This window comes from Carcharhinus amblyrhynchos, chromosome 12 (genome assembly GCF_965287045.1).
Source record: "Carcharhinus amblyrhynchos chromosome 12, sCarAmb.v2.hapA, whole genome shotgun sequence".
Taxonomy (NCBI): domain Eukaryota; kingdom Metazoa; phylum Chordata; class Chondrichthyes; order Carcharhiniformes; family Carcharhinidae; genus Carcharhinus; species Carcharhinus amblyrhynchos.
Genome location: NC_137335.1, coordinates 71,051,363 through 71,064,593, shown reverse-complemented (window position 1 = coordinate 71,064,593; position 13,231 = coordinate 71,051,363). Strand labels below are relative to the sequence as shown.

The 13,231-nt window shown below is 45.3% G+C and overlaps 1 protein-coding gene across 1 annotated transcript in view; it reads left to right on the top strand.

Moving 5' to 3' along the window:
- ryr2a (ryanodine receptor 2a (cardiac)) overlaps nt 1-13,231 on the top strand; it is a 662,889-nt gene that overhangs the window by 381,817 nt on the left and 267,841 nt on the right. Inside the window, exon 26 of the mRNA XM_080200677.1 lies at nt 5,514-5,661. Within this exon, the coding sequence (XP_080056803.1) occupies nt 5,514-5,661 (148 nt within the window). The remainder of the gene's footprint in view (nt 1-5,513; nt 5,662-13,231) is intronic.

Below are 13,231 nucleotides of genomic sequence, written 5' to 3'. Positions count from 1 at the left end.
CAGCCTGCTAACTTGAAAATGCTAATATAAGACCTGAACTCCATGAACCATGTGTATTATTTTGTGTGGCACCTTATCAAACAGCAACACGGTGGCACAGTGGTTAGCACTGCTGCCCCAAAGCATCAGGGACCCAGGTCCAGTTCCAGCCTTGGGTCATTGTGTTGAATTTGCACATCCTTCTCATGTAGATAGAAGTAGAACACTACAGCACAAACAGGCCCTTCGGCCCACAAGTTGCGCCGATCACATCATCACCTACCAACCTACAGACCTATCTATAACCCTCAATCTCATTAAACCCCATATACTCATCCAGAAGTCTTTTAAAAGACCCCAGCGAGTTCGCCTCCACCACCACTGACGGCAGCCGATTCCATTCACTCACCACCCTCTGAGTGAAAAACTTACCCCTAACATCACTTCTGAACCTCCCTCCCCGCACCTTAAATCTGTGTCCTCTCGTAGCGACCATTTCAAACCGGGGAAATAGCCTCTGAGAGTCCACCCTATCTATTCCTCTCAACATTTTGTAAACTTCTATCAGGTCGCCTCTCAACCTTCGTCTCTCCAGAGAAAAGAGTCCCAGCTCCCTCAACCTAACTTCATAAGGCATGCCTCCCAGTCCAGGCAACATCCTTGTAAATCTCCTCTGCACCCTTTCAATAGCTTCTACATCCTTCCTATAGTGAGGCGACCAGAACTGCGCACAATACTCCAAATGAGGCCTGACAAGGGTCTTATAAAGTTCCAGCATTACCTCCCGACTCCTAAACTCAATCCCTCGATTAATGAAGGCCAGTACACCATACGCCTTCTTGACCACCTCCTCCACCTGCGAGGCCGATTTAAGAGTCCTGTGGACCCGGACCCCAAGATCCTTCTGCTCCTCAACACTACTCTGACTTCTGCCCTTGATAGTGTACTCGTTCATCCCGTTGGTTCTGCCAAAATGGACGACTACACATTTATCCGCGTTGAAGTCCATCTGCCACTTCTCTGCCCAGTCCTGCATCCTATCTATGTCCTGCTGCAGCTTTTGCCATCCTTCCAGATCATCCACAACACCACCGACCTTCGTGTCATCAGCGAACTTACTTACCCATCCCTCCACTTCCTCATCCAGGTCATTTATGAAAATGACAAACAACAAGGGTCCCAGAACAGATCCTTGAGGCACTCCACTGGTGACTGACCTCCATTCAGAAAAAGCCCCATCCACAACCACTCTCTGCCTTCTGCAGGCAAGCCAGTTCTGGATCCACAAGGCCAAAGGCCCTTGGATCCCATGCCCTCTCACCTTCTCAAGAAGTCTTGCATGGGGGACCTTATCAAACGCCTTGCTGAAGTCCATGTACACTACGTCCACGGCACTTCCTTCGTCAATGTGTTCAGTCACATTATCGAAGAACTCAACTAGGCTTGTAAGGCACGACCTGCCCTTGACAAATCCATGCTGACTATTCCTGATCATGTCAAACCTCTCCAAATGTTCGTAAATCTTGTCCCTCAGAAGCCTCTCCATCAGCTTACCAACCACTGAGGTCAGACTCACCGGTCGGTAATTTCCCGGGCTATCTCTGTTCCCTTTCTTAAAAATAGGAACTACATCCGCAATCCTCCAATCCTCTGGAACCTTTCCCGTCTCCATTGACGACGCAAAGATCATCGCCAGGGGCTCTGCAATCTCTTCCCTCGCCTCCCACAGTATCCTGGGGTACATCCCATCTGGTCCCGGCGACTTATCTACCTTGATAGAATTCAAAAGTTCCAACACATCCTCCTCCTTAATATTCACGTACTCAATCCTTTCCATCTGCTGCAAATCCATAACAAGATCTCCCAGATCGGCTTCCACCGTGAATACTGAGGCGAAGTACTCGTTAAGCACCTCCGCCATTTCTTCTGGTTCCACACAAACCTTTCCCCCCTCACCTTTTATAGGTCTGCGTAAGTTTCCTCCCACAATCCAAAGACACGTGAGTTTGGTGGATTGGCTATGCTAAATTGGCCTTTGATGTCAGGGGGATTAGTAGGATAAATATATGGGGCAAACTTTGTCCTCATTAAGGCATTATTTTTAAAAACATGTTTAAATTGGCAATACTTTCAGATAGTGGCCTCAAAGTTAAATACTTTCCATCAAATTATTTGAAAACTGAAAAGCAACACGATCATTGTTAATTTATTTCACCCAGCTTAACCTCACAATGAATCTGCATACTGTCCATCACAAAGTGGAACTGAGTGCTTGGAATTAATACTGGGCTTTCTTTAAGGTCTCTTTCCCTCAGCACCAGCAGATCAGCAATAGCAGCTAAAAGCAGCCAAGGATACTGTTTCTGTAGGGATTCCAAAGATGTGCAGGTTAGGTGGATTGGCCATGCTAAATTGAACCTAGCGTCAGGGGGATTAGGAGGGTAAATATGTGGGATTTTGGGAATAGGGCCTGGGTGGGATTGTGATCGGCGCAGACTCGATGGGCAGAATGGCCTCCCTCTGCACTTAGGGATTCTATGATTCTACCAATCTTTGACTGCATTTACACTGAGAGATGGGGGGGAAACATTGTGAAATTCTCCCCCATTGTACGTAATGTTCTATTCCACATTGGACCCTGAAGAGGCTAAGGAGTATCGCAATGTGAAAAAAAACCCTCCAAAAAAAAAACTTTTACAGCAACAAATGTTCTGATGTCTGGTGAGGCAAATTTAACCTTGCATTGTGCTAAGAGATCTAGTGTCACGATTGGCATCACAAATTCTTCGCTGTAAACTGAGAATCTCTCAAACAATTCTACTAAACTGGTGTTGTTTGCTGCCAGTGTCACTGTTTGGAGTTAATCTACCACAGAATGATGTATGTCCCCTTAGAACCGAACAGATGGTGTTTCTGTGCTCCCTTAACTTTGCCAGCTCACCTCGGTGCAAAGAGAAGAGTGTTTTGAATTGTGAGCTTCAATGTCCTGAGCGTGAACTAACATTTATCTCTTGAGTTCTTTGTAACTTATTTCCAAATCCTATGTAACCAATTGTTGTGATCTGAAAAGCATTTGTGAGATGCAGAAAATTTTGTTTTGCTAAATAAATGTTGCCTTGGCAACCACACGGCCTTCAGTGATTAGTATCAGAACACTCCTTGTACGGATCACAAGTTGCTTAGAAACTAAGACTGCAGCCGCAACAAGAAACAGACCTCTAATTCATTCCATTGGGAAATACTTCCTAGACTCCCACAGGGCGTTTGTACTAAAAACATACAGGGCACTGAATAAGCGTGAAAAAGGGAGAAAATCATGCCCGTTTTTGGGGGGCGAGCTCCCAAATTGTACAGCACTTCCTTAAAAAAAAACCCAAGTGTGATTCTTGCTGGGGGCGTTGGGGTGGTGGGGGTGGTGTTCCGTTTTGGCCAGGAAGCTGGCTGCTGAGCTCTATGGGTGCCATTGCGCAGGTGCCATGACCACCCACTGGGGGATCTTTCATTCCATCATCCCTGCCCCGGGCCAATCGCCACCCCACCCCCCACGCCCTATCTGATCTCTGCCCCAGCTGTCCGCACGTTGTGAATAAGAGAGGAGGTCCTTGTTCCACTCACAGCTCATTAGGTTATATGAGAGCAGGATATAGGTATCTTCTCCAAAGGATGTAACCAACTGCATGATCAAGTTGAATTTTCGACATATGTGGTTCATTGTTAAAATGGCTTTGCTGGGTTATTTAGATGCAACACCCTAAAGAACTGGATATTTCTACAATATTTCAGAAAGTAAAATGAGTTCTTTAAGCTTTTAGGCGTGACCCCATTCGGCGTGGGGCAACTCCCTTTCCGGCTGCTGAATCTTGCGAGAGGGCCAGAGCGGGATTTGCACTGATGAGATCCCGATTTGAGATCTTCCCCTCCCTCACTGGTGACATGATTGACATTAATTTGAATAAATGTAAATGTACTTAAACATCTTTACATCATAGCATCTGCCCATAATGGATCCTTCCCGCAACCCCCACCGGCAGCGTGACGTCATGCTGGGGCGAATCACAACTGGCTCTCAAAAGTGAAAACCAGTCATGGTGATCGTGCTGGGGCACCAGAGGTGCCTAGAGGCCCTGGGTGCTGAGGGACAAGGCTAGGCATTGCCCCCTGGCACTCTGGTGGGGCCAATTGGGCACTGTCAGCGGGATGTAGCAAGTGGGGTATTAAGCACTGAGGAGGGCAATGCCAAGTGGGTGCTGCCAGTGGATAGCCCTCCTCCACTGGGGGACAGTTTATGTGTGTACCATTCGCTGTGTTACACCATTGCTGCTCTCAAACCAGCTGCTGGGTAGAACTGAGGGGCAGCTTGGAGCGATCACCCATTTTCTCCATATACATGTAGCCATTGTCTGTTTCCTGCCCAGTCCCCCTTCATGCTGACGTGAACTAAAGTCAGGAGGTGTGAGAAATTGTTGCCGCATGTTTGATGCTCCAGGGCTGATTGGACATGAGGAGAACTCATTCACAATTAATACTCATCAGGCATCACACCATAAGCATAATTTCCCTGCACTAACACCAAAGGAAAATAAGAGATGGGAGCAGGAGTAGACTTGGTGAGCCCACTCTGTCATTCAATTGGATTATGGCGTAGTGGTATTGTCATTGGACTAGTAATCCAGAGATTCACAGTGTTGCTCCAGGGGCCCGGGTTCAAATCCCACCACGGCAGATGATGGATTTGAATTCAATTTTAAAAAATCTGGAATTAAAAGTTTAATGATGACCATGAAACGTTGTTGATTGTTGTTAAAAACCCTTCTGATTCACTGATGTCCCTTAGGGAAGGAAATCTCCAAGACCTTACCCAATCTGGCCTACATGTGACTCCAGATCCACAGCAATGTGGTTGACTCTTAAATGCCTCAGGGATGGGCAATAAATGCTGGCCCTTATCCCAAGATTGAATTTAAAAAAATCTTCAGCTTCTACCTCGCTTTCGGCCTGTTCCCCATCACCCTGAGAAACTTACCCTCTCCAGTATGAAACCTAATTACTTGGACTGCCATGCACATTTTATTTTATTATTCATTCCTGGGACATGGTTGACGCTGGCTGGCCAGCATTTATTGCCCATCCCTAGTTGCCCAGTTGGTGAGCTGCCTTCTTGAGTGCTTGATACAATTGAATGGCTTGCTAAGCCATTTCGGAGGGGCAGTTGGGAGTCAACTGCATTGCTGTGGCTCTGTAGTTGCATGTAAGCCAGACCAGGCAAAGCAGGCAGATTTCCTTCCCTAAAGGACATTAGTGAACCATATGATTTCTTCCTGGCAATCGACAATGGTTTCATGGTCATCTGTAGATTCTTAATTCCAGATATTTTTTATTGAAGTCAAACCTGGGATTTGAACCCGGGTCCCCAGAATATTAACTGAGTTTCTGTTTTAATCAATAATACCACTTGGCCATCGCCTCCGGACATGACCTAATCCTGTGCAATTGTTTTTCTGTTTTGATTTCTAAATGTGTTCTCTTTGTCACAGGATGTTAAAAATAGAAGGAATCCCCGTCTGGTTCCGTATACCCTCTTGGATGAGCGCACAAAAAAATCCAACAAGGATAGTCTGCGTGAGGCAGTTCGCACACTTCTGGGATATGGATACAACCTAGAGGCACCGGACCAGGACCATGGTACATCTCAAGACTTTATTATTTTTCTCTTTGATAATTGCTAAGATTAAGTGTGCAATGCTAAGGGATTATTGCCAATGTATTCACAGTGGAAAGAACTTGCCGAGTATTATCATGTTCTGTCAATGTTTTTTATACATAAATATATAACTGCTCTAGCCTTTTGCTCTACTTTTTAAAGTTTAAAGTTTATTTATTAGTGTCACAAGTAGGCTTACATTAACACTGCAATGAAGTTACTGTGAAAATCCCCTAGTCGCCACACTCCAGCGCCTGTTCAGGTGCACTGAGGGAGAATTTAGCATGGTCAATGCATCTAACCAGCATGTCTTTCAGACTGTGGGAGGAAACCGGAGCACATAGAGGAAACCCACGCAGACACAAGGAAAAACATGCAGACTCCGCACAGATGGTGACCCAAGCTGGGAATCAAGCGTGGGTCCCTGACGCCCTGAGGCAGCAGTGCTGACCACTGTGCCATCGTGTTGCCCTCCTGTACCATACCAATCCTGAGTTGAGAAGATGACTGGACATGAAGGCCTCTGTCGATCTCCTTCTTGTGTTGAATGTTAGGAGATGCCTGTGAATATGATTTTTCTTTCTCACCTAAAGGAAACGTGTACCACCCATTTCAGGATAACCCTCAGCAGGGTCCAAATCAGCATGTTGTTATGAGAGAGAGTGAAAGTGAGAATCAGAAGTGACTGATTGAGTCAGCATTCCTACAACCTGACTAAACTGATTGACTGTTCAAATTGGCCAATTTCATTCAGCAATCTGTGGTGAAGCCAATTGTACAATGCCCATTGTACAGTCGAGTTATTTTCCTTTGATGAAGGTTTGGCATTGATTGTCCTGGCACCAGTTCTGGTCCCAAGCCCAAAACTCATCCCAATGACTTTTTTAATGATTACTTCAGGGGCGATCTTGGGCCCGCATTTGCCGTCCATGTGAATGCCAGCGGGGGCTCAACATCTGGTAGTCGCAGATCTCACTGGTGAGATCGCGATCTCTGATCTTCCCTATGAGTGTGAACCTGCTTGACATGACTTTAACTGGATTTTGACATCTTTAAGCCGCACCATGCACCCTCCCCCCCCCGACTGTATATTGACCCCTGCCATATATTAATGCTGCACAGGACATGACGTTATGCTGGCGCAGCTTACAACAGGTTTCCCTAGACATGAACCTGTCATGGGTTATGGGGATCTCCCCGGGGGCATGAAGGTGAGTATTGCCCCTGGGGGGAGAGGGGCATGGCCAAGCAGTGGCCAGTCTGGCAGCGCCAACCTATGGCAAGCAGTGGGCCCTGGAGGGGCACCCATACATTCAGATTTGGTTGTGGGCTGGAAGCAGATGGAGGAGCAGGGGATGCCATTGAGGATGTGGGGTGTCGGTTTGGGCGGGGGAGGGCCAATGACTGGAGCTGTGGGGGGAGGTGGAAGAAGTGCCGATTTTGATAGAGGTGGGGATGAGAACCTCTGAGACCTGCTTGGTGGGCTGGCAGAGAGAAGGTTATGAACGAGGTGCCCTTTAAAGCTGCATTTTGCCGGCAAGTTGAGGCCCCACTCTCCCAGCACGACTGTGTCAAATACACCCCATGATTTTTTTTAAGGCACAGAGTGTGGTAAGATCTGGAGAGAAAATTGGTGTGATTCTCTGGAGAGGCACACACTGGTTTTCTCACCATTTCTCACTGGAAACAACACGGCCATGTTTTGGTAAGATTCCCCCCTAAGTCTCAAGTCCCCATTGTATCACTCTTCAAGCAGGCTGGTGTACTCCCTGGTCATGAAGTAAATGAAAATTTCCTAATTAAGCAAGTTAGAGAGTTAATTTGTAATTAAACTTGACAGAGAGCTTTACCCAATGTGAGCTGCCCTCCAGTACAGAGAACTCACTGTGAGGAAAAATGCTTGTAATTCTGTGAATACTGTTTAAGTATTAATGAGATTAATAAATTAGTATTCTTATCCAAAGGAAGATAGCGACAAACCTTTCACATATGATCGTAAAAAATAAAAGTGAGAGTAGGGAATTCAGCACTTTAAGACTATGCCACCATTCAATAGAATCGTGGCTGCTTTGATTAAGGTCCAGATTCCACATTCCTGCCTGCCCCCCTCAGCCCTTGACTCCCCTGTCAATCAGAAACATGTCTACCTTAGCCTTGAATACATTCAGTACCTCATCCTCCACTGCTCCCGATGGAAAATAACGCAATAGATTAACAAGAGAAGAAATTCCTCCTCATCTCCATCATAAATGAGAGACCAAATGGGCAATAAATGCTGGCCCAGCCAGTGATGCCTACATCCCACACAAGTTAGCAAAAAAAGTCTCATTTTGAAACTATGCCCCCTGCTTCTAGACTGAAGGGAAACATTTTCCTAGTGTCTACCTTATCAGGGCACCTCAGAATCTTGTGTGCTTCAATAAAATCACACATTATTCTTCTAACTCCAGTGGATAGGCCCAACCTATTCAATCTTTCCTCACCCCAAGCCTGTTCCGCTGTCGAATTAGATCATGGCTGATCTGTACCACAATGTTATTTCCGCTTCTTTGATTCATATCTTTTGAGCGTAGAAATCAGTCTTCATCTTGAACATTTTGGTGGACTCTACATCCAAATTCTTCTTGATGAGACCATTCCAGATTTCCACTGGCCACAGTGTGAAGAAATGATTTGTGATTTAACTGTGCCCCCTTTTTCTGAATTCTTCCACTGCAGTAAATAGTATTTATCCAGTGGAATTATGTGATCATTACAAACATACGATTTGATTATCTTTCGGCCTTCCAAATTCAAGGGAGTAAAAGCCAAGTTTCTCCAATCTGTCCTCATCATTTAAAGCATTCAGCCCTGATTTGATTTGATTTATGATTGTCACACATATTAGCATACAGCGAAAAGCATTGTTTCTTGCACGATATACCGACAGAGCATAACATTCAGAGAAGGAAAGGAGAGAGTGCAGAATGTAGTGTTTCAGTCATAGCTAGGGTGTAGAGAGAAAGATCAGCTCAATGCAAAGTGGGTCCATTCAAAAGTCTGATGGTAGCAGGGAAGAAGCTGTTCTTGAGTGGTTGGTATGTGACTTCAGACTTTTGTATCTTTCTCCCGACAGAAGAAGGTGGAAGAGAGAATGTCCAGGGTGTGTGATGCCCTTAATTATGCTGGCTGCTTTTCAGAGGCAGCGGGAAGTGTAGACCATTGAACCTTGCTGAGGTGTTGTGCCCAAAACAGTGCCAACTCCAGAGGGGTTCTGACCAAGGCCATTCTGGATAATAACTTAGAAAAAGATCAATTGGCCCATTGAATCTGCACTGTCTCTCTCTGACAGAGTATCTTACCCAGGCCATCTCCCCCATCTTATCCCTGTCACCCCACACATTCATCATGGCTAATCCACCTAACATCCATGTCTTTGGAGTGTGGGAGGAAACCGGAGCACCCAGTAGAACTCACACAGACACTGGGAGAAAATGCAGACTCTGCACAAAGTCACCCAAAGCTGGAATTGAACACAGGTTGTTGGCGCTGTGAGGTAGCAGTGCTAACCACCGTGCCAAAGCATCTCACAGTAAGGAGAGGTGCATCAACTGGGAATTAGATAAATACTTTTTTATGCAGATTTATTTTCCCTTTGTGTTCTGGCAATGGGTCAGGAAGAAGAAAATACAAATACTGGAATTGTACAATGTGGAGTTTATTATCTAGTCACACAGAAAAGTGCAACGCAATCTGAAATAAAAGGGATTAGCTTTCCGAGGGGAAGCTACTGTGCGCCATGCCTAAAAGCATATTACAAATAAGGAATAACAGGGAATAAGGTGTTTAAAAATACATATTATTTATTATGTTCAGTGGGAGCATGTGCAGATTCAAGAATAATCAGTCCCTCTCCTGTTAACTTGCGATGTTAATGTACATGAAACAGAAGTATGTTTATAATTGGAGCAGCAGTAATGATCGATTTGCAGAGTGGAACATGTTGTAACACAATAATTACACAGTTTGTCAAATCTGATTCCAGCAGATAAAACCAGAGACTGTTGGAAATACTCAGCAGGTCTGGCGGCATCTGTTGAGAGAGCAACTGAGCTAAAACCCATTCATTTGCACAGAGTTTAAGAAAGAGACATAAGAACATAAGAACATAAGAAATAGGAGCAGGAGTAGGCCATCTAGCCCTTCGAGCCTGCCCCGCCATTCAATAAGATCATGGCTGATCTGTCGTGGCTCAGTTCCACATTCCTGCCCTCTCCCCATAACCCTTAATCCCCTCGCTTATCAAAAACCCATCAACCCGCGTCTTAAAAATATTTAGCGAGGCAGCCTCCACCACTTCAACGGGCAGAGAATTCCAGAGATTCACCACCCTTTTGTGAAGAAGTTCCTCCTCAACTCCGTTCTAAACGGCCCCCCCCTTTATCTTGAGGCTGTGCCCTCTAGTCCTACTGTCCTTTCTGAGCGGGAAGAGTCTCTCCACCTCTATCCTATCCATCCCATTCATCATCTTATACGTCTCAATGAGATCTCCCCTCATTCTTCTAAACTCTAACGAGTACAAGCCTAGTTTATTCAGCCTCTCCTCATAGCTCAACCCCCTCAACTCCGCTATCAGCCTAGTAAACCTCCTCTGCACTCCCTCCAAGGCCAAAATATCCTTGCGTAAGTACGGCGCCCAAAACTGCACACAGTACTCCAGCTGCGGCCTCACCAATGCCCTATACAGCCGCAGCAAGACCTCCCTACTTTTATATTCAATCCCCCTCGCTATGAAGGCCAGCATCCCATTAGCCTTCCTGACCGCCTGCTGCACCTGTAGGCTGGGTTTTTGTGACTCATGCACAAGGACCCCGAGGTCCCTCTGCACCGTCGCCTGCTGCAGTTTTTCGCCACGTAAGTAATAGTCCTTCCTACCATTATTCCTACCAAAGTGGACCACCTCGCACTTACCAACATTAAATTCCATTTGCCATTTCCTGGCCCATTCACCCAGCCTATCTAGATCCTTCTGCAGACTCTCCACACCCTCCGCGCAATTTGCCGTTCCACCAATCTTGGTGTCATCAGCAAACAGGGAGAATTATATTTCTCTCGGACATTCTTCTAAAGTGAAGTTTATTTATTAGTCACAAGTAGGCTTATGTTAACATTGCAGTGAAGTTACTGTGAAAAGCCCCTATTCACCACATGTTTAGGTACACTGAGGGAGGATTTAGCATGGCCAATGCACTTAACCAGCACGTCTTTTGGGCTATGGGAGGAAACCGGAGCTCCCAGAGGGAACCCATGCAGACATGGAGGAGAACATGCAAACTCCACACAGACAGTGACCCGAGGCTGGAATGGAACCTGGATCCCTGGCGCTGTGAGGCAGCAGTGCTAACCACTGTGCCACCCTTTGACAAAAGGCAGTGGGATCAGAGTCTTTGAAGACAGAGCTAGATAGATTGTTGATTAACAAGGGGGTGAAAGGTTATTGGGGGCTGCCAGGAATGTAGACTTGAAGTTCCAAGCCAGTGAGCCATGATCTTATTAGATGGCGGAGCCTACTCACGGGGCCAAATGGTTGAACCATTTTATCCTTTAGATTGCTTTTTTCAAGTAATCTTACCAAATTACTTTCCTAAATGAAATTGTCATTTTTGACTCATATATAGGAAATGGGGTTTAGCTGTGCTTATAGTGATGGATCATCATTAATCTTAGGCACCTGAAGATTGATTGATTCCCTTATTAAACTGAGGGGAGTTAGTTTCTGACTTTTTTTTGCTGAAGTTAAGCAAACCTTCTCTCTCTCGTTTGACCTCTCTCAGGAGTTAGTGATTGAAGAAGGTGGTACGTAGCATTCAACTGTCTAATGGATAGGATGAACATTGATGGAATGGACAGGTTTTTCCATCAATCTGTTCTCAGGTTAGCTGCTAACACGCGGAAAGATCCAAGAATCAAGAGGGATGCGCTGTACAAATCGTTGAACAGCAGAATAAGCATACTTTTGGGACACTTAAAATGTTGCTTTTCAGCAATCATCATAACCGAATCTTTCAAGGGTTTGTACCGACAGGGTTAGAAATGTAGATGATGCAAGTATTAACATGGAGTGGATTTAGGTGTGATTAAACGTGAGATCTGAATGAAGAGAAACAATTCCTTTCGAAAGGTCACCTTCTCCACCTTCTTAGAACAGATTAAATTTTTACGTGTTTGATAACAGGGAAGAAGTACTAGGAAAGAAGAGAGATTGAATAAACTGGGATTGTTCTCCCCGGAAAGGTGGAGGCTGAGGGGCGACTCTGATAGAAGTTTATAAAATTATGAGGGGTATAGACAAGGTGAACATTTGGAAGCTTTTTCCTAGGGCAGAAATGACAGTTACAAGGGGGCACAAGTTCAAGGTAAGGGGAGAAAGGTTCAGTAGGAATGCACGGGGAAAGTTTTTTACACAGAGGGGGCCTGGAATGCACTGCCAAATGAGGCAGTTGAGACAGATACATTGGCCACATTTAAGACTTATCTGGATAGGCACATGAACAGGCGAGGTAGAGAGGGATACAGACAGTTGGTCTAGATGGGAAATGATTGGCGCAGGCTTAATGGGCCAAAGGACCTGTTCCTCTGCTGTACTGTTCTTGTTCTTTGTACATTGTTAACATCGCAACAGCACTTGTATGTATTCCATTAATTCAATGAAAGCTACATGATGGTTAAGGTGGCCCAGGGTGGATATCTGTTGAGGAATTTAACAGGAGACTTGTAGTAGTTTGCACGTTCTCCCCGTGTCTGGGTGGCTTTCCTCTGGAAGCTCCACAGCCAAAAGATGTGCAGGTTAGGGTGAAATGGCCATACTAATTTGAACCTTAGTGTCAGGGGGATTGGCAGGGAATACTTGGGGTTACAGGGATAGGACCTGGGTGGGATTGTTGCCAGTGCAGGCTTGAGTAAAGTAAAGTTTATTTATTAGTCACAAGTAAGACTTACGTTAACACTGCAATGAAGTTACTGTGAAATTTGCTTGGTTGCGGCACTTGCTTAGGTCAATGCACCTAACCTGCACATCTTTCAGACTGTGGGAGGAATCCAGAGCACCGGGAGGAAACTCACACAAATATGGGGAGAATGTGCAAACTCCACACAGACAGTGACTCAAGCTGGGAATTGAATGCAGGTCTCTGGGGCTGTGAAGCAGCAATGCTAACCACTGTGCCACCATGCTGCCGATGGGCTGAATGGCCTCTTTCTGCACTGTAGGGATGCTACGATTCTATGATTAGTTTAGTCTATGTGAGCGGCATGTTACTGGGTGTGACTAATTAAAGCACTGATAATTTCAAGCATCGTGTCAGAGAGCTTGCGTAGAATCAAAAAGTCTATAATTCAACAAAAAAATGAGTTGGTTTAAAAGACAATTAAATGTTCTGATTAGATCAATATTTTGAGGAATGGGTTTGGATCAAATAGCATCAGTCGTTTCCACTTTATTTTCCCATTTTCATGTTATTAATTCACATTAATGCTGACTGAGATCCAGGCATGCAATTTCTGTAATTTACC